This window comes from Macrobrachium nipponense, chromosome 32 (assembly GCF_015104395.2).
Source record: "Macrobrachium nipponense isolate FS-2020 chromosome 32, ASM1510439v2, whole genome shotgun sequence".
Classification (NCBI taxonomy): domain Eukaryota; kingdom Metazoa; phylum Arthropoda; class Malacostraca; order Decapoda; family Palaemonidae; genus Macrobrachium; species Macrobrachium nipponense.
The window spans coordinates 32437455-32458334 of record NC_061094.1 but is presented as its reverse complement, the minus strand read 5'-3'; the positions used below and the strand labels follow the sequence as shown (position 1 = coordinate 32458334).

Sequence of the window (20880 nt, the reverse complement as noted above, 5' to 3'; positions counted from 1 at the left end):
ATTTGTTTATGTCCGCGCGTTACGAATTCATGCATTATTTTGTGATAATATTTTTCTCTGTGTTGCTTTTATCATTTTACAGTGTTATATACCAAAATGATTGCAATTTAGTGTACATTACAACGAAAAAATTAACTCGTTACCTTTAACCGTTTTGCGGCATAGCGCGATTTGAATACAATAATGAAATTTTGTTTTCGCGCTATCATATATCGCATTATTTATATATGATAATGATAATTTTTTTCATTTCTGACGGTTGCATACTAAACTTCAGGCAATGACAAAAAAAGGAGCAAAAAATGAACTCTTAATCTTGAAAACTAAGCGCCCTGTGATTTTTTGAAAAAAATATTTTTTCCGCTTCCACGCTCACTCTGAGACCACCTCAGCACACGGAAGACGATTTTTAATATACCCCTTCGGCATTTAAGGGTTAATATGGATGTGAATACATTATCAATACAAAAGCACTGTACAACACTACACGACAAGAAAAAAAAAAAATCACTTTGCCTAGTAAATGGGCATGAAAAATATACCAAAATTAAAAGGATCAGTTACTAATTTTTCAAAAAGCAAAATAAGTAAGAATTAGCTAGTATACCCATGACATGCTATGAACAGGAAATTTGTAATGAAGTAATAATCCTACAAGGAATTAGTACTACAGAATTCACGTCAATACATACATGCTCTACCTTGATGAAGCAGAACTAATAAAACATGCAACCCAACACAAAAATAGTCAACCAAAAAGCCATAAAAATATACTGTACAATATGCAACCCTACACAAAAATAGTAGACCAAAAACCACAATAATATAATGTACTACTAACACTTACAGGCAAAACTGCAAGCAAGATATCAGAAATGTTTCTTTTACCACTTGCCCGATGCTGTGCTCTCTCTTGGATAGACTTGATTATATTTTGTATGATATCCAGGCTTGTTGCCTGGCCACCCAATCTGAAAATATCAGAGGTATGGTATTATATAAGGTCAGGAATCAAAAACCAAATTGACAAAGATTGGAGCAAAATATTTGTTGAATTTAAATTTTCACTTAGTTAATCATTATTTTTGTCATTATTATTTAGAAGATGAATCCTATTCATATGGAATAAGCCCACAGGGGCCACTGACTTGAAATTCAAGCTTCCAAAGAATATGATGTACATTAGGAAGAAGAGAAGGTAAAGGGAAATACAAAAAGATCTCACTTACTAAAAAGAAAAAAATATATTCATACATTAATAAATATATAAAAATGAATTAAAATTCAAGACCAGTATTAGGGTAGTAACACATTGCATCTTCAATTGAACTTTTGAAGTTCCAATTAAACAACATCCTCATGGAGACTGTTCCACAGTCCAATGGTGTGAAGAATAAAGGACCTTTGGAACTGCGAAGTTTGACAGCAAGGCACATATAGTACTGTATATAGTAATGCTGTTCAGTGAATCAAATTGTTCTCGGCAAGAAAAAAGCAGATTAAGGATCAATTGTGAACATGAAAAGACCGCTGTTAAAATACAACTTATGAAAAAAGTTGGACATACAAGATCAAGCTGTCGATGGTCCAATTCCTAACTGCTCATATTAGGAAACAGAAACCCACCGCCACAAACCATTCTATCTAAAATAGATCAGTCACTGGCAGAAGCAGAATCCTCACCAGAGAACAGTATTCTAATATACAGGAAGCACAGATGGCCTAAAAAAGGTTGCACTGACTTTTATCACTGTTATAAATATATGACGCCTTACCAACAATAACCTAACTTCATCTGCATTTGCTGACACTTTCATTAAATGCTTCTAAAAAGTAAGATGTGAGTCAAAAGCTACATCTGGAATGTTTAAAGCTTCAGACTCATTTAGCAAAGTTCCATCCAGCTGAAGGCGAGGATGGGGTGGAAAATCTGTAATCTGTTTTCGTTTTACTGGAGTTCAATCACATACCCCACTGACTACACCATTCACTGATACCGATTAAGGCTGAGGGCAGCTTCATTTCTTGTAAGTGGAGACTTTACTATACCCAAAAGTATTGCATTGTCGGCATACTGAACAACCTTGTTTTACAGGCCAACAACCATATCACTTGTATACACAATAAATGATAGTGAACCAAGAACACTACCTTGTGGAACTCTGGACACAATAGGTCTTGGTTCACTCAAGATCCCATAAACAAGTGCCTTGTAAATTACTAAATAGAAACCAGCACTTGTATACAGCTAACAATCCTTTAGATTCCACACAGTGGTACTTTGACCTATGAGTATAATTCGTTTCATAGCCGAGCTCGTAGCTTAATTTGCTCGCACATCAAATAAATTTTTCCCATTGAATGCTCTTAATCCGTTCCAGCCCCTCAATATGCCACCCCATATCTTTATCTTTATTACAGGTAGCGTTCAAGTTACTATCATTCGTCTTTCAATAATCCAATTTTAATACTAATAAGATATTTTGAAAATATTTTCAAATTTTGCTCGCAACGAGAGCAGGGCAGCAGCGTACAAAACAGGGAGGCGAGAGACACCCAAATTACAATAGCCTATGGGAGTGAGAGAGCAAAGCAAATAGTACAATAGCCTAAGGGAGAGACAAACTGAACTACAATAGCTTAACTTTATCCCATCTTCTAGTTAAACAAGTTCAAAAACAGCAAAAGAGAATGATGAAGGTATTGTTTTAAGGTTATACTTGTTGCGTAAATTGTAGTCATGAACAGCAGAAGAAGAAAAAACCTTTATTACTGAGTACAACCGAATTGGATAACATTAACATCCATTTGACTTGTATTTCAACCATTGTACGATAATAAACAATTACCGTAGTTATGTTATAAATGATGTTATGCAGAATAGGACTGAGAAATTATTATGTAATAACCTTTATTTGCTCATGGATAAAAAATCAACAAGGAATATACTGTTAACAAATTTAAATTGGCAAGTTGTAGCTGAAGTTGAGAAAACTGTTCTAGCTGCTAATGACTATTATTGTGCATTGGCAACAAGGATAAAACTCCCGTAAACTTATGCTATCAAACACAACTGTAGATATGACTGAAAGAAACGGCATCACAATTTTTTTCTCAATAAACATGCAGCCAATGCAATCTCTTAACAAAAAAATTAATTTAGTTCACAATCACAACGAGATGTATTCAAGTCACATTTCGACTTAACACGTATAACAAAAAATGACCTTGTTTCATATAAGTCAAGATACTAGATATTCGTTGATGCTAACTATAAGCAAGAAAATTAACTCAGAATCGAGTTAAATATGGCGAAATAAACTTGTATTCGCCATCAGCTGATTTCCAAACCAATACGCACATTGACCGATATGTTAGTATTTTATAATACAATCATATGAAGAATACATACTATATTATTGGATACAGTGAAGTAATGTATAACTTTTTAAAAGATTCACGGAAAAGATACATATTTACTTTTTCTGCTTTACTTATCTTAATTTTCCTCACTAAACCATCTACGTAGTAGTGGCATCTCAAGCTTGTGCCTCAATTTTTTGCTCGTGTAACAAAGCAAAAAATTGACTGAGTGACAACTCATACCTTTGAAACTCGTACATTAATTCACTTGTAGGTCAGGGTACCACTGTAACTGTCTTATATAGTGGCTGCAAAACTAAGTTTTTTTCTAGTACTTAAAAATAGGTTTTTTTAGAACTTTTGGAGCACACAGGAGATGAAACATTGGCCTATAGTTAAGTGTAGTCTGAGATATGACACACTTTGGAACAGGGATTTTATTACTACTTAGCTCACGCTCATCTTCAAAGATACTTGAGAAACAACATACTAGAAACTTTAAAGAAAAAAAAAAAAGAAAAAAACCATCAGGATCTCCACCCCAGCTGTCAAGATTATCCAGAATTTTCTTAACATCCCTACAGCGAATGCAAATTTTGTAACAATAGGTTCAGGATGACAAGTATCAGGGGGAAGGACATCCTCAGCCGATTGCTTAGCTTCAAAGCTCAATGAAGCATTTCAGCCTTTTCCCTAGAGCCAGTAATCAATCTACCATCATCTGTTCATAGTAGTGGTGGAATGGAAGGCGAGACTGATCCAAAGAACTGATGATGCAATTTGGTCACCAAAGATGAGGCTGAGTGATTCCTCCAAGTTTCCTCTCTAGGAATTATTGTAATTACTCTCAGCTGTATGGTAAGTTCTATTCGCAGCACTGCGAGGACTCAACAAGAAATAGTGTAATTTTCACCTGATTGATTTTGTTTCCATGTGTCACCTGTGGGGCAGCTGACAGTATGAAGCACCACAGCTCTGAATTGGAAGACTGTCCCATAGAAAAAGCAGAGGAATTTCTGAGTGTTGATGGATGGGTACTTGGAAAATGCAACCTTCCAGTTTGTCGACGTATGAAGATGCCCTCTGAAATGGAATCTCACATGGAATGTGCAGTTTCCATCCTCAACTGATTTCGAAGGACAAATCCATCCAGAGGAGGGACTGATGACTGGTCACCAGTCACCTATCAACTCCCAAACTCTCTACTGCACATTTTGCACCTCCCACAACAAGGCGGGAGACTTGGATAATCCTGGTGAATAGGCTACAATGAATCAATTTAGTAGGGGAAAGAGCAGGGCACTGGTCCTTAAATGGCAGCCTGCAGCCATCCAAAAGGATACACACTATTCAGGGCCTCACCCTCCGCCACTACCACACTGGCCAATGGTGTGACAGGCATCTCCTGAGCTGCTGCAACAATCATCTGATTTCTAGGCCAAAATCTATGGTAAACTCAAAGGTGGGCACTGGGCATTAAGGAGCTGCTCTGGTTGCTTCCCTGATGCCACTATGCTAAGAAATGATCCCCTATGACCAATCAAATGTATCTTTCTAACTCAGCCTCTTGTGGTTCCACAAACAATCCCTACTGACCCCATCACCACTAAAATTTACATTTTCTACATATAATATTCTTTCTATAATTTTTTTTAACCATAGCCTATTTTTTATCCACTTTCTCCATTACATTGTATGCTCTTCTGATTTCCTTTTAATGAAACTTATTTGTCTTAAATATTGTATTATGTGGTGTACAAAAAAACTGAAAATAACAGCATTGAAACAATGCTTGTTGTTCCTTATCTGATAAGAGAGCTGCTACAGGTAAATACTGCCTCTGGTCGGCGCTCATCTTATCTATGTAGGGAGTGGCTAGTTGGCCACTTGGACCTCTACAATACTGGGGCTTTGTAGCAAGGGATAAACACAGTGACTACAAAGCATACAAGTAGTCAATTGCCCCTGCCCTAAGCATAGACTGAATAAATAAAGACCAGACAAAACAATACAAATCACCTACACTGCAACAATATAAACACACCCAACCACCATTAAAAACAAGACTGAAGGGCATTTCAACCACCAAGTGGCCCCAGGCTCGCCTTGAGTCAGATGAGAGTCAGCTCCCAAAGACCACACTGAAGAACAGTACTCCAAACAAGGAAGAATAAGAGTTAAAACACTGATATGATAGCTTCATCATGAAACATGAACAGATAAAAATGTTAAGAATCATGTTTTGTATCCTTTTCTAATGGTATGCATTAAAATCTATCAGATATACACAACATCTTCACATTTAATAAAGGAAAAAACCTGAAAAGCCTTGGTTTTTATGTATCAAGCAGATTAGTACTTAAGTGAAAAATAACAAGATATACCTTTATGTAAATTTACAATATCAACATCAAAGTGTAATTATTATAAAAAAAATATATGTATATATATAAGAACTAACCTTGAGTGTGAATCATATCCACATTTAATGTCTTTTCAATTGCATTCAATATCAAATTTGCATGGTTGTGGAGACCTAAATGTTGTAACATGTCACAAGATGCAACCAACATAGCGACTGGGTTTGCAATGTTTCGTCCAGCTATTGCAGTTCCTGTATTCCTAGTACCTGGTTCAAAGACTGCAAACTGAAATTGAAAAATACAGCAGATGATTTATTTTAAATTATTTTCATGTCCCAAACACAAAATACCATACACCTGCTTTGAAGGGTCCATCCAATTTGCGGAAATAAAATCAAAGTTATGGGGATACATGTACCACATTTATACCAGAAATAAAGGACATCATATGCATCATGTACTGCTCAAGAAACCTAATCTGAAGTTCATTTTTCATCATATTTAGTAATCATAAACAGCCAAATGCCTATTCCTTGTATACCACTTAGCCTACATGAACTGAATTAATATGGTAAAAGGACCTTGTCTTAGTTATCAAAGACATTAGCAGAAATCTTTGCAAAAACCCTTGGTTTGCAAGATATAAATTTCTAAATACACATACTGTATATTCATTTTTGCTGTCACCAAACAAATCCAGTTAATGAAAAGAGTTCTGTATCATCAATCTAATATGACTAAAAAAACATGAAGCAGCAGCTCTTTGATGTCATATATCAATTATGTTCTAAAATACATGTTTTCTACGGTTGGGACAAGCCTGACTAAGGGCTGATACACTGCCTATGCTAATTGATCTAAGCTTTCAAGGAATAGCTCAGCTTTAATGTTATACATCAAATATCAATGGGGAAAAATCTCATAGTAAATTTTGGTAATGATTGTCTCAAATTCCTATTAACTATAAAATATTGATAATTTTTTTTGCAATACTTCATATTTTAATTGTTAAATGACAACTGACAATTGAAAAATTTCACAATTTTAGATTATTGTTGGATTTTGATCTTTCTTTTATCAGATAGCCCCTTTCTTTAAGTAAAAGTAAAATCAATTCAACTACATATTGAATAAGTCAATTACATAATTGTTTGCATATTTACAATTAATGTGAACAAAAACAAGCCAGTTTTCAAATAATTATTCATTAATTGCACAAGGATTTTTTAAGCTTACAAATTGAGCCTACTCATCTTTTTTTTTTTTTTTCTATACATACATACAACAGAAAAAATAAACAAGAGATGTGCTCAGGAAAAACAGGAAAAGGATAGTTATCAAACCAGGCAATATAAGGATAATGATTCTCAAAGACAAATAGGAAGGTGGCAGTCCACACTGCTGTAAACAGTTCTGCTCTGAAAATATGCTTAGCTAAAAAGGACTTGTTTGATTTGAAGACAAGGGTATAGATCTGACACATGAAAGAAATTTAAAAGCTAACAGCTAGAAATGTAATCTGCAAACCCTGCATCAGTGCAGCTCACTTCCTATTGGAAAATATCAGAGAAGACAGATTACTGTTTGTTTGTTTGTTTGTTTGTATGGTGTTTTTATGTTGCATGGAACCAGTGGTTATTCAGCAACGGGACCACAGCTTTATTTGACTTTCGAACCACGTTGAGAGTAAACGTCTGTTACCAGAAATACACATCTCTCACACCTCATAGAATGCCTGAGAATCGAACTCGCGGCCACCGAGGTGGCAACCAGGCCACTGAGGTACTCAACAGATTATTGTTACATATGAAGAGAAAGCCATTTTCTTGACATCCAGAAGGAAAGAAAAGACAACCAGATATACAATAAATAATGAAACATCACATGAAAGAGTATTTTATAGTGTGGTTACACCTTAGCCAGGTAAGAGAAAAGACAGGATTCCAACCATTACAGATTCAAGATAACCAGCCTGTTAGCTGTAGTGGTGACAAGAGAGGACAACTATGACTCTAAATAGGACAACATCAAATACCAAAAACAAATACAGGCAGTCCTTGGGTTATGACGGGGGTTCCGTTCCTGAGAAGCGTCGTAAGCAAAAAATCGTTGTAGGCCGGAACATCATCAAAAAACCCTAAGAAAACCTTACTTTTAATGCTTTGGGTGCATTGAAAACTAGGTAAACTGCATTCTTATTACATTTACATAAAAAAAAACTTCAAAAAATCATTATTTTGCATTTTTGTTTTTGTCATATTTCATTTGCCAGATGATCGTTGTAACCCTGGAACATGCGTCATAATCCTGGAAATAATTTATGATGAATATAATTGAAAAGTACCTTAACCTCGGAACGTCGTAAGCTGAACCCGTCGTAACCCAGGGACTGCCTGTAGTATACTAATCTTTATTCCTGCACCATCAAAAGGCATGGAGAACGGGAATGTTTGACCCAAGAAAAGCAAGAATGCTGTTTCGGAAAGACCTAAATAAAAAATGAGATTTTTATAAAATCGGTTTTATGTTTACTTACCAAGTAACTACATAGCTATATTAGTTTTCTACTTTATCGGCAGTTCAAAATTTGTAAATTCACCGAGCAATACCTCTAGCTTAAGCGATTCAAGTTGCGCGAATTCATGATAGCATGAACTTTTTATTGGAACCTTACTAATTATCATACGCAAGTTTTTCACAGACACATAAAAGCGAACATTTTCCGATCCACGAGAGAACCTGGAAAAGCATTTGTTTATTTTTTATGTAATTTAAAGGTTTTCAAGCTTTCATGTGTAGGCAAATTAAATAAACATAATAAAAAAATAATGTGTCTCTCTCTCTCTCTCTCTCTCTCTCTCTCTTAACTGAAATTTGGCACATGGAATCCTGGTTTTTTCATAATTTTTCAATATTGATAAAAATGTTTAAATAAATAATCATAATGAATATAATAATAAAATAATAATAATATAATAGTAAAATAATAAATAATAATAAAAATAATAATAAATAATTATAATAATAAAAGTGTAATTACAAAATATGTATGTAATAGCATTTTAAAGAAACAAAATAACCTTTTACTTTTCACTATTTTAAGTAAAGACAACTATTCTCTCTCACTCTCTCTTACTGAGATGAGAGAATTTTTTTGGTATAACATATATGTTTATTAATATTTTTAAATATTAATAATAATAATACCAATACTAATAATACATAATAATATAACTGTGATTACAAAATGCATATGAAATATCTTTCCTTCATCTTTCATTTTAACTCGATGAGAAGCTCAAAGACTAGGCTGTCAAATATGTCAATTTAATGTGATCTCTCTCTCTCTCATTGTTAGTGATAGATAATTTTAAATTTATCAAATTTTACCTTCATCATCTAAAACTGTAAATGCGCCATTCTAAAACATAAACACATAAATATGAGTTGTATTAATCCAAATAAAAGTGCTGTTTGTTCATGGAAAGGAATTTCAGAGCAGAGACAAAGAGACAAAATAAAGAAGTTCTTAATTTCATTTGAAAGTTAGCTTAATACTTGGGGAGCATGATTAAGGTCATAATTAGAGTTCTCTAAAAACAAGCATTTGTTAGCATTTTTAGAAACAGCGCCAAACTTACACGATAATTTATGTTGCGCAAGAGGGTCTGGAACCTAACCTTGTGTAAGATTGAGATATTACTGTATTGCACTTTTGTTTTGGGTAAGTATAGGTACAACAAAGCTGAAAGCGTCATTTATTTGTGCTTCATATCCATGAGAGGGGAGGTGGGAGGCCTTAATCATGTAGTTACTTGGTAAGTATATATAAAACCAAATTTTATTATAAAAAAAAAATGACAAATTTTCTAAGACAATTTGTATTTTTCATAGCTACAAACCTGAGGTCTTAACAATAGGATAATTTCTAGCGCCTAGCTGGATCCAGTTAAAAAACAGATGAAAGCAAGGAATCTTGTGATATCTGGCAATGTATGCCGTAGATCGGTTGAAGGATGGTCAAACAGACCATCCACCTACAATCATGAATCAGTCTTTCTTTGACCGCCTGGGGGAGAGTCTTGTTACCTCTCTTGGCCTTTACCCGGTTCATTGCCCGTTTTGCTTGCATTTTGTGTGTGTGTGTGTTTGGTTGTATTGTGGCTTCTTCTGCTCCTTCTTGGCCTCGATCAACATGTGTGCCCCGGAATTCCAGGTTTTCCGTGTTCTCGTTTTTGGCTTCGGAAGCAACTGACACCCCCCACATCTCGTGCAGAAGGTGCCGTTCTAATTTTTTGTACTAACGATCCTTGCACAGAATGCTGGGTCATGGCCTAAAGAGGAGTAGATGTCGTTTTTTTAGCAAGAGAGAACATCGGAGGGTTTTGACTCTTCTTCATGGGAAGGTTTTTTCGCCCCTTCTCGAGCTTCGTCTCCTGCAGTATTCAATCCCAATAGTAGAGTTGTTCCTGAGTCTCCTTCCTTTTCTTCCATTGATTCATCGCTGGAAGTATCCTGAGGCCACCAGGCTGATGTTTGTAATGTCACCGCTTCTTCTTCGGGAATTAATTTGATTCCCGAGAAGAGGGAAGCTTTTCTCATCATTCTCTTTTCTCCAGAGTCAGAGGCATCCAAGATGGCGGCGATTGGAAGACGCTCAGGCTAGGGGGTACCCAACCAATCAGGCTGGCCAGGCCAATCCCCCTCCCTCCCGGCCCGGCCTTGTCTTCGTGTGGGTAGCCGAGGTCAGACATCTTTTATTGCTCTGCCAGTGACTATTGCTGCTTCTTCGAGTTGGAGGGAAGCTGTAACTTACCAAGTAACTACACAGTAGAATCCCACACTGACAAGAAGTGATATATGGACATGTTGAGGTGAGATACTTGGTCATGTTCAACTCAAAAATTTTTAGTAAGGATATGAATTTGATATAGGAAATAGCTAGCATTAGTTAAATACTTGTTGTAACCTTACCAGGTGAGAGAGCTGCAACGGAAGATACCACCTCTACTTTAGTGGGGAACCTTGCAGCCGAGGAGTACTCCAAAGGCCAACAAAATATTACCATAAAACAGATGGCCTTGCTCTGGGTACAGTACAAAATACGAGAAATAATTTTATCACACCAAACCAATACCCAACCATAAAAACCAACAAGTGGTGGGTACTCCTGGTACAAAGTACCACCAGGCTTCCCAAAACTCAACATCCTAAAACAAGGCGAGGGGATAGGGAACTAGAAGAGTGACTCCCTATCCTTTGTCACCCAATACCATGCCAGCCACAGACAAGTGGCCAAAAGTACTGCAATTACTATAAACAGTCTCCACATCTCGCAGATAATGGTAGGCAAACACTGATCTTGACTTCCAGTAGGTTGACTGGAGAATTGTGGAGAGAGAAAAGTTCTTTTTAAAAACTCTCGAAGTGGCAACTGCCCTAAAGTCATGAGCTTTAACTTTAAAAACTCGGAGATCGTCCTCTTGAATCTTTGAGTATGACTCAGAAATCACACTTCTTAGAAAGAAGCCCAAGGTATTCTTAGATGTAATGGGTTTCTCACAGAACACTACAAATTCTGAGCTCTCTCTTGATCTGTCGGTCCCAGGATATCCACTAAATTCTTGATGGTAAAAGAACATGGTTAGGGGTTGGAGGGAGGTTGTTCTTGTTTAGCAACTTCTTCTTCTTCTTCTTTTGATGAAACATCAGAAAGAACTAAGTTTGGATCCTCTTGTGCTGTCGATAGGTAGTTCTGTGAAAGACCCAGAATATTATCTACCTGATGTTGGATAGGATCCAAGGGAGGATCTGAAACAGCAGAAGTTGGCACCATCTTGGCCACTGGTGCCACACCAGCTGAGGGGATGTACCACATGAGAGCTTGCGGATACAGGTGAACGCACTGGCACTGGGAGGTTGAACACTGGGGGGATCAGACACTGGGAGAACGGACACTGGGTTGTCAAGCTTTGAAAGTCGTTCGGACACAAGGAATTGAACATCAGTAATGAATTATCGGTAACTACTGTTTAACAAAATTCGATGAGGATTACCATTACCGATACACTTTTCACTGTTACCGGTTATTTGCTTGCTGTAATTGGCGAAAAGGTTTTTTGACCTGATTGAACCTTAAAATGGTTGTTAATTCTTAAGCATTGTAATTTGCAAAAAGGATTCTTGAACTAACTGAATTTTAAAATGGTTGTTAATACTTAGGCATTGCCATAAATGTTTATGATTTACTTCTCAAACTTTACAGCAATTTGTTTAACACTTGTCTTGTTAGGTTGACGACATCAACATTCACCCCGCCTCATAAAGTCTCAAAATAGATCAAATGTGTGGCAGCACTTTCTGAAGAAAAGCAAAAAAAGCCACTAATTGCCAGTCATGTCATAAAGAAGATAATTGTGAAACTGAAACAAACAGAATCAACAGCTGGTGATCCAATGCTTCATAGATTTAGAAGTGAAGTGACCAGTAAAAAGAAGAAAATTAACCTCTCTCTCCCCAATTCTTGATTTGGGTTAAGAAATGAAGCAATTTGAGGCAACATGGAAATTATCTAAGAGCTTAGAAAAAGCTTTACTGAAGTTTATTAACCATTAAAGCAACCAGTGCAGAATGTGAAAGAGCTTTTTTCTTCTGGAGGGTACTTTCTATCCAAAATTCGTTCCCGATTGTCACCAAATACACTTGATGCTTCATGTTTTTCAAGATCGTATGTCTCTGCTAAGAAATATGATATTGTTATGATACAATAAAGTTTGTTCATACTTACCTGGCGATATATATATATAGCTGTATTTTCTGAAGTCCGACAGAATTTTAAAAACTTCCGACACACGCAGTGGTCGGCCAGGTGGTTAGTACCCATTGCCCGCCGCTGGAGGCGGGTATCAGGAACCATTCCCATTTTCTATTCATAATTTTTATTTCCACTGTCCCCTGAGGGGAGGGGGTGGGTGGTACTTGATTATATATATCTGCCAGGTAAGTATGAACAAAACTTTATTGTATCATAACAATATCATTTTGTTCATGAAACTTACCTGTCAGATATATATATAGCTGAATCCCACCTTTGGAGGTGGGAAGGGACGAATATAGAAGGATTTTGGGAAACAAATGCAATGCAGATGATTTACATCTTGGTTCCACCTGTTAGCATAGCTGACTTTGTGATTACTGTCACCCAAGTCTGCTTCTGCTTTACTAGAGTTGCCAGATGATCTGTCAACGGGGGCGTGACCACAATGTGACTAGACCATATTGACCATACCATGAGGGCTAAGAAGTAAAATAAATTATATTATATATAAATATATATATCACCACCTGACCAACCTAGCCAAAGTTAAGGTGTGTTAACTAAGGCTTAAGAGTTAAGAACTCTTCCTAACCATTTTCTACAGGATAGGATGAGTGGTACTTCTTGCCCCCAAGATTGTGTCTGCAGACACGTATGGCCCTAGCGAGCAGCAGATCTCATATGCCATCTTCACATCTCGCAGGGAGTGTGAAGTGAACACAGAGTTGCTTCGCTAAAACATGGTACTCAGGATGTGCTGAGTGCCATGCTCTGTTGAAATGCTTCCGAGGCCGCGCCCTCACCTCGTGAGCATTCAGATAAAAAGATTTCAAATCTTTGTGCAAACACAATGAAGGAGCATTTTTTGAAAAGAACTCCTTAACACTAAAGCCAGGGTGTTCTTCGATATGGGCAAGTCTGGTCTTTTTTCGGAACACTGCAGATTGCCCGAATGACTTCGACTTTCTTGAGTTTTATGTAGATAAAACTTGAGAGACCCGACAGGGCACAGGACTCTCTCTGGCTCCTGCCCACTAACTTGTGCCATCCCTTGCTTCCAAGCTCCTGGGCCCAAAGGACAAAACGGGTTTCCATTTTCTAGGCCACAACGGAAAGGCTAGAGAGCACACCGCCTTGTGTTCTCTAAAGCCAAAACTTGTGACGATGGCTTAAAATCTCACTAACCCTCTTTGTCCGTATCTAGGTGTTGGTTAGAAGGCCTTCCTGATCACATGCAAGAAGTTAACAGGTAGGAGAGGTTCGAATGCTTTGACATCAAGAACTTCAGACTACGTCTAAGTTCCATATTGAAAGCTTCGATCTGGACATGCAAAGTCAGTCCGTCTGTACTAAAGTCTGGTGACCGACCAGTTGACCAGTCAGACGAATCAAGGACAGCAAGGCTGTACTCCTGAAGACCATAAGGCACTATTCTTCACTGAAAGATGATGTCTGGACTGCCTGGGCGAATCAATCTAAGCAAACCTTGGGGGTGTATCAACGCAACCCAACGTCGTCAGCGAATCAACTCCTGACTCGAGCTTCTGGTGCCAGGAGAAAGGAGCGAGGAGCAAAAAAGGCGATTCAGTCCCGAAGGAACAATGCCTGACAGTCCAACCTGGTCTCATGTTACACGATCATCGGGGGTGTATAAACGCAACCGACTTCGTCAACAAGAAACTCAGGGCTACTATATGTCGCCTGATCTCGCACGAGTGTCTGACTCCGAGAAAACAGGTGAGACAAAAAGTAGATGGTGAGCGAGATTCGAGATTCCACAGAACTCAAAGATCAGGAAGGGCTTTGTGTTGTTTGACAGACGCAAATCTCTGAGCCCAAAGGCCGCCAACAACATATTTGCGTATTCTTTAATAGTTGTGACTGCCAGCTTATCCCATTCTTCAGACGGAAATGGAAGACAGTAATCTTATTCCTGTCAACATCTCGATAGCCTGAACGTAGTCGACTCAGAGCGGAGAGGTTATAGGTACCTTTCGAGTTAGAGTAGACCGACTCTCTCGGAAAAGGTCCTTGGAAAGTGAACTAGGAAGTATGTGACCTCTGTGAATCCAGGATCCTGAAGGCCAACATGGGGCGATCAGCGTCATTGTCGCTCCCTGTGACGTCATAAATCCTCTTATTACATTTCCTAAGCGATTGAAAAAAGGGGAAAAGAGACTAAACATCCATCCCTGTTCAATATCATAGGATGGCGTTTAATGGTACCGATCCCGGATCGAGAATAAGGGAGCAGAGAAGAAGAAGCCTCTTCGTCCTCAACATATCGAGAGAGAATGAAAGGGCGTCCCTAAAGTCTCCACAACTCTCAACTTACTTCTAAAGAGATTCCACTCGGAAGTCAATAGCTGCTGCCGTCGATCGAGACGATTCGTACGGACTTTTGCAATCCTGTAACGAACCTCTAGAGGATTGTTACATTCTACGCCTGTTGTTATAATAGGCTCTTTCTCGTAAACTCGAACAGGGACCGAGAGAAACTTCTTAAGATATGAGAGAGCTGTGGAATATCAGAGTTGATCTGGACCACTGGTTCCCAAAAACTCGTTTCAAGGACTGGAGGGACTACCGAATCGCTTTTACTTCTTTCAGATTAAGATCCAGGACATCTGAAACCCTATCCAGATGTCCGGCACCTTCTTTCTATCACTCAGGTGATAGACGCACTGAGAGATGTTCAGAATCATTCCTAGATCTTTAATAATATTTCAGTTTTCCCACGGTAACGAAAAACTGTGGTCTGAATTGCAGTCTATTCGGGGAAACAAACTTCTTCAGGAAGGAAATGGTCCCCAGCAAGCTCATCCATTCCCTCCCCGAGTATGCTTACTTCCCTAATAAGGCTGCGCTTTGCCTAAGCAGGAGAGCATATAAAAGTGCAATGTTGCGGTAGACTCGTAGTTCTATACCGTGCGGTAACGAGCACCGAAAGGATTAAGAGATAAACTCGTTGAACATAGTAAGGCAAAACGAATGCAACGTTTATTCATTCACGTAAGAAATCCCCTCAATCTTAGGCTAAAGTCTGTGATTGTAGGACAGAGATACAGTTAGTCAGTCAATCCAGCAGGAGAGATGTAAACCGCCAGCACAGAGATACGGTTAGTCAGTCAATCCCGCAGGAGAGAGAGACGTAACCTACCGCGCATGACAGCGCACGATCTGTTACTGGCTCGGTTGGACTGGAGGACAGACACAGCGTGACAGCAGCAGCAGCAGCTTACGAACGTCGTCTCTTAATGTCTGGGTTGCCAGCTACCCTATTCTACGAAGAAATAGGTCCGTTATTTTTTGAGCAGAAACTCTCTCAAGCTGGTATATTAAGCGAAACAGAAAACGCTAAATATATAGATGCGTTTGTGTCGTCAGAACACTACCATACAGCGGTAAGATAAATCGGAAACTCCTGGAAGGCTGCAGGGAGTAACGATTAAATGTCCTTAAAAATAGGACAATAGACCTCTCGGTTGCCATCCGAAGAGGTAACTACAGCAAGCGTATATGACTTGAACCAACCAGAAATAAAATAACGCAAGGCAAAATATGAAATTATATCACAATAAAGTTTGTTCATACTTACCTGGCAGACATATATATAGCTGAATTCGGAAATACAGCTACATATATATCTGACAGGCAAGTTTCATGAACAAAACTTAAGAGAATCGAAGCAGTCAGCTCAAGCTTCTTATGTTATTGGACATAAGCGTTCATTGACGTAGTCTACAAGTCTATTTCTTGTACGAGTCTGCGAATGACGAATGAGAGCTCTTCCGAATCTTGTCAATAAGAGCTTATTCGCTTACGCAATATCAAGTTAATGAGATGTTGTCAATGAGAACTAACCCATTTACGGGACAAAGAGATATTTTGTCAATGAGGGGGATACACTTACGAGGGGATCCCACTTTGAAAACACGATAGTATATTGTCAATGGGGGAAAGTCACTGAATTGACAAAACGTAATCCAGGAAGTCGAGCATTTTATTTTTCCGATTCCCGTCTCAAACGAGGAAGGGGCAAGAATCCTGTTAAGAGATTGGGCTTACGGCAGGTAGAACGACGATGTTCAATTCGGCAGCGTAGTCCCGACTAGAAACTAACAAAATATATCATCTGAAAAACCTTTCAGATGGGCTAAAAAGCTTGCAAAATTATCCTGGGAAGAGGAAGAAACTCTCCAACCAGCTTCCTCTCCCGTATCACAACTAATGCCTGCTAAAGCTTAAAATTTATTGGCAGTATGGCAAAGGAAATCCTGTCTTGCACTTTCCTGAAGAGCGTCCTTTTGATGATGACTTTGCAAGAATCCTACTGAACGTTGCCGAGTCCTGACATGCAGGACGTCGAGCCTTTACATAACCCGTAACTGCCTTATCGCAAAGTCTTGACTGCGGTAGAGAAAACGAGATCTTCCCTTGAGCTTTCCTTAACTCCATCCACCTTTGCGAAAAGCAATATAATATTGACAGAGACCTCTTGAATTCACGAAACCCGAGGTCTTGCTGGGTTTTGAAGACGAAGTTGTCTGTTCACTTTAAGCTTCCTACCGAAGCACTGCTTACTTCACATTCTTTGCATGTGAGGTATAAGGTATCACCGAAGGTAGAGGTAAAAATTCTTGAGGCCCAAATCGTAAAACAAGAGCTTGAAGAGTTCAACAGAAACGTTCAGCCAGGCGACACACCTGGCGTGCGCTGCCGCGCGCGCTCGGCGTCCACTGGCGAGCAGCGAGCACGTCGGCGTCCACTGGCTTGCGCGCGGCGCGCGCTCGGTATCCACTGGGCGTCGCGCTCGGCGTTCCACTGGTGCGCGCTTGGCGTGCACCCCCGCGCGCCTGGCGTCCATCTGAACGTCCCATCCAAGCCGAGCGTCAAAAGAAGCATGCAGAAAAGCGTCACGCTCCTGACAGGCGTCAAAACAAGCGAGATACATCTCGGAGAGAAATCCGACTGCACGAAACAGTCTCAGGAGAAGGGTTGATCGTGTGAGAATATGAGGGCGAGGGAACGCCTTCTTATTCTCACAGTAACAAAGCTCGGACGTCCGCTCTCAAAAGCGTCCTGCTACTAAGACTTCTTTTTCATATTTCTCGGTGGAAACAAGACGTACACGTGATCAGCGACGTTCGCCTTCTTACTTCTCATGGAATGCATAACGAGAGAGAGAGGACGTGAAGCGTCCTCTTCTATAAAGCTTCTATTTAGAGGGCGCGGGTCCTTCCGAAAGCTCCAACCCCTGCGCGGGGAGGACGCTTCGGAGGACGAGAAGCAATCCTTCAGGATTCGTGCACGTGCACGCAATTAGGCAGTTCGGGGATTTCATCAGAAACTGCGAAGGCACGCCAGATCGGTGGGGGTTCCTCGTAACCCTCCTTTGGCTTTCGACATGCTCTCTCCCCGGGTCCTGGGAGTCAAGCAGAGGTCCCGGCCTAGAGGCGAAATAGGCCGATCTGACGCACCCTCCACTACACAAGGGCACTGTCACTGCACTTAGCCACTTCACTATTGCTCTCTAAAGCAAGCACTTTCGATTCTAAGATACGATCGAAAGAGTATTAGAGAAAGGGCAATAACCTCTACAGACACTGTTTAGGGCCCGAAGGCAACATTACAGGGTTATGAGAAACAATAACAGAAGTAGCACTCTTCACAACAATGAAGGAGAGCGATCACCTCTCGCAGACATATTCATAACCCGTAGGCCATACTACAGGGTTAGGCAAAAAAAAAGTCTACAGGAAGGTTACAGGTTCACTACCCTGACTTTTGTTTTACTGATTAAACTGGTACATGCGAATCATACGTTATTCCTTACGGAATTTAGACATGTTTACTGATTAATTGCGTACATACGAATCATACGTCTTCCTTACGGAATTACACAAAGTCTCACACTCCTTACATGACAAATCTCAACAAAGAAGCAAGAACTCATACCCCCTCGTGGCATACCAAGTGCAGATCTACCGAAGCTTTCGGTAGCCACACCCCTATCTTTGCAGACAAAAAACCCTCTTGAAAAGTAGGCCTAACTAATTACAGATATCTTATGCAAAAATGAATCAAATTCAAATCAATTTAAGATAGCGTATGCCTAGCCACAAAATCCAAGTAAATAAATTAAAAGACAATTAGGATACTTAGCGGAAATGAAGTTTCCAAAATCTAAGACGGAGGTACTGGAAACAGGTGTTTCCAGCACCAGCGACAGAAAAATTATGAATAGAAAATGGGAATGGTTCCTGATACCCGCCTCCCAGCAGCGGAATGGGTACTAACCACCTGGCCGACCACTGCGTGTGTCGGAAGTTTTTAAATTCTGTCGGACTTCAGAAATACAGCTATATATATATCTGACAGGTAAGTTTCATGAACAAAAGTCAATGTTTTTTTTTAGATGATGATATTATGCATCTTTTATTGATAAAGTTGTATTGACGTAATTAATCATGATTTTTTTTTTTGAGTATAATAAAAACATTTTGAATGATTTTGTTTCTCTACAGTATCTTCCATATCAAAATTACAGTGTTCCCCCATATTCGCTGGGATGGGTACCAGACACCCACGCGAATAGCTCGAGCCCGCGAATAGTTAGAACTCCCCCCTAAAAATGCTTATATCTGCCTATCTTGAAACTTCAAATAACAAATGTATACTTAAAGTATCATCTTACATCAAATATACCATTGAATTGGTATTATTAATATAATTTCAAAGTCATCTGAAACATTTTACCATTAGAAATATATAAACAGCCAATAACAGAGGAGAGAGAGAGAGAGAGAGAGAGAGAGAGAGAGAGAGAGACGAGAGAGAGAGAGAGAGAGAGAGAGAATAAACCCTTATGATATCAAAAGATTGAAATCAACTTCTATAGGGTAGCAATTCTTCCCCTACCATAAATACATACTATATCTTTTCCAGAGAAGAAAGAGAGAACTGAACAAGTATCTATTTGTCTGTCTATCATCCCTTATTTCCCGATTGGAGAGAGAGAGAGCGAGAGGAGAGAGGAGGGAAGAGAGGAGGAGAAGAGAGACGAGAGAGAGAGAGAGAGAGAGAGAGAGAGAGAGATAAAAGAAGGAAGCAATAGAAACACCAATGTATACCTTATGTAATATCCTACATTAAACTTACCTTGAATTATCATCATATTACTGTATTAATCTTAGAGATTATATTAATATAATTTTAAAGACAGAGAGAGAGAGAGAGAGAGAGAGAGAGAGAGAGAGAGAGAGAGAGTAATCAGCGTGTTTACACTTAAGATCTTAAGTGCGTGAAAGAGATTAATTATGCCACAATACATCAACTTACTGTTGGCAAATGGCAGAATTTAGAATAAACATGAGGATTTTGATTTTGCAAACAAATAAGTCATAAGTCAACAATGCAAGAAAAGGAAAAAGATAAAATAACTTTTCACAAGGAAGCTGTTTTAACAAACTATCAAAAGCATGCACCAGTTTGTTTATTACAGAGCCGAGTTACTTTTACAGTAGTAAAAAATCATAAAAAGCAATTGTCACTAGATAGGTACATTTTACTGGAACAAAAAGAAGTGATTTGGGCACTTTTACAGAATAACCAACTTAACAATTATAACCTGATAGTTTGACTTAACATTTATAGTAATAAACTAATAAAACTTTGAGTTTCCTTTTTTTATGGTAGACACTAGACACTAATACCAGTTTCTTAAATACTTACGTGATCACCATAGTTTCTACCGGAAATCAATCCAGCTCCTCCAACAAGTCCACATATAATGTTTGAAACAACATTGCCATATAAGTTGGGCATAACCACCACATCAAACTGCTGGGGTTTTGAAACAAGCTGCATACAAGTGTTATCGACAATCATATCATTGTACTCTATATCAGGATAGTTTTGGGCAACATCTCTGCAAGTTTGCAGAAACAGTCCATCTGATAACTTCCTGAAATTAAATAATGATTCTTCTTTAGCTACAAAAAACATTTTTTTTTAAATAATATGGGATGATTATATATTAATCAAGTAAAATACAATTATTCCCAGTTACGTTAAACCAAATATTACCAGATATATTTTATCAACATATAGCACAAATAAATAGTATGCAGTTTAAAAAGACAATTATCTGACAAATGTTAGTTATAATTAACCCTATTTTGTGGTCAGTGAAATGGTCAAAACAATCCAGTTCATAAAAGAAAATGGTAGTTAAAATGTAGTTAACAGGCAACTCTGCAATGTGATTATCAATTGATGGCTTCCCTACAGCCTATTGGATCATTTTTGCGTTGTCTTAACTGACTAAAGTGGTGC

The 20880-nt window shown here is 38.6% G+C and overlaps 1 protein-coding gene across 1 annotated transcript in view; it reads right to left on the bottom strand.

Moving 5' to 3' along the window:
- Positions 1-884: 884 nt before the first annotated feature.
- The window catches only part of LOC135207322 (isocitrate dehydrogenase [NAD] subunit gamma, mitochondrial-like), a gene marked incomplete at its 5' end in the record, with an annotated part of 40965 nt that continues 20969 nt past the window's right edge, over positions 885-20880 (bottom strand). The window contains 4 exon segments of the mRNA XM_064239021.1: positions 885-911; positions 914-971; positions 5821-6011; positions 20278-20509. Of these exon segments, the coding sequence (XP_064095091.1) occupies positions 885-911; positions 914-971; positions 5821-6011; positions 20278-20509 (508 nt within the window).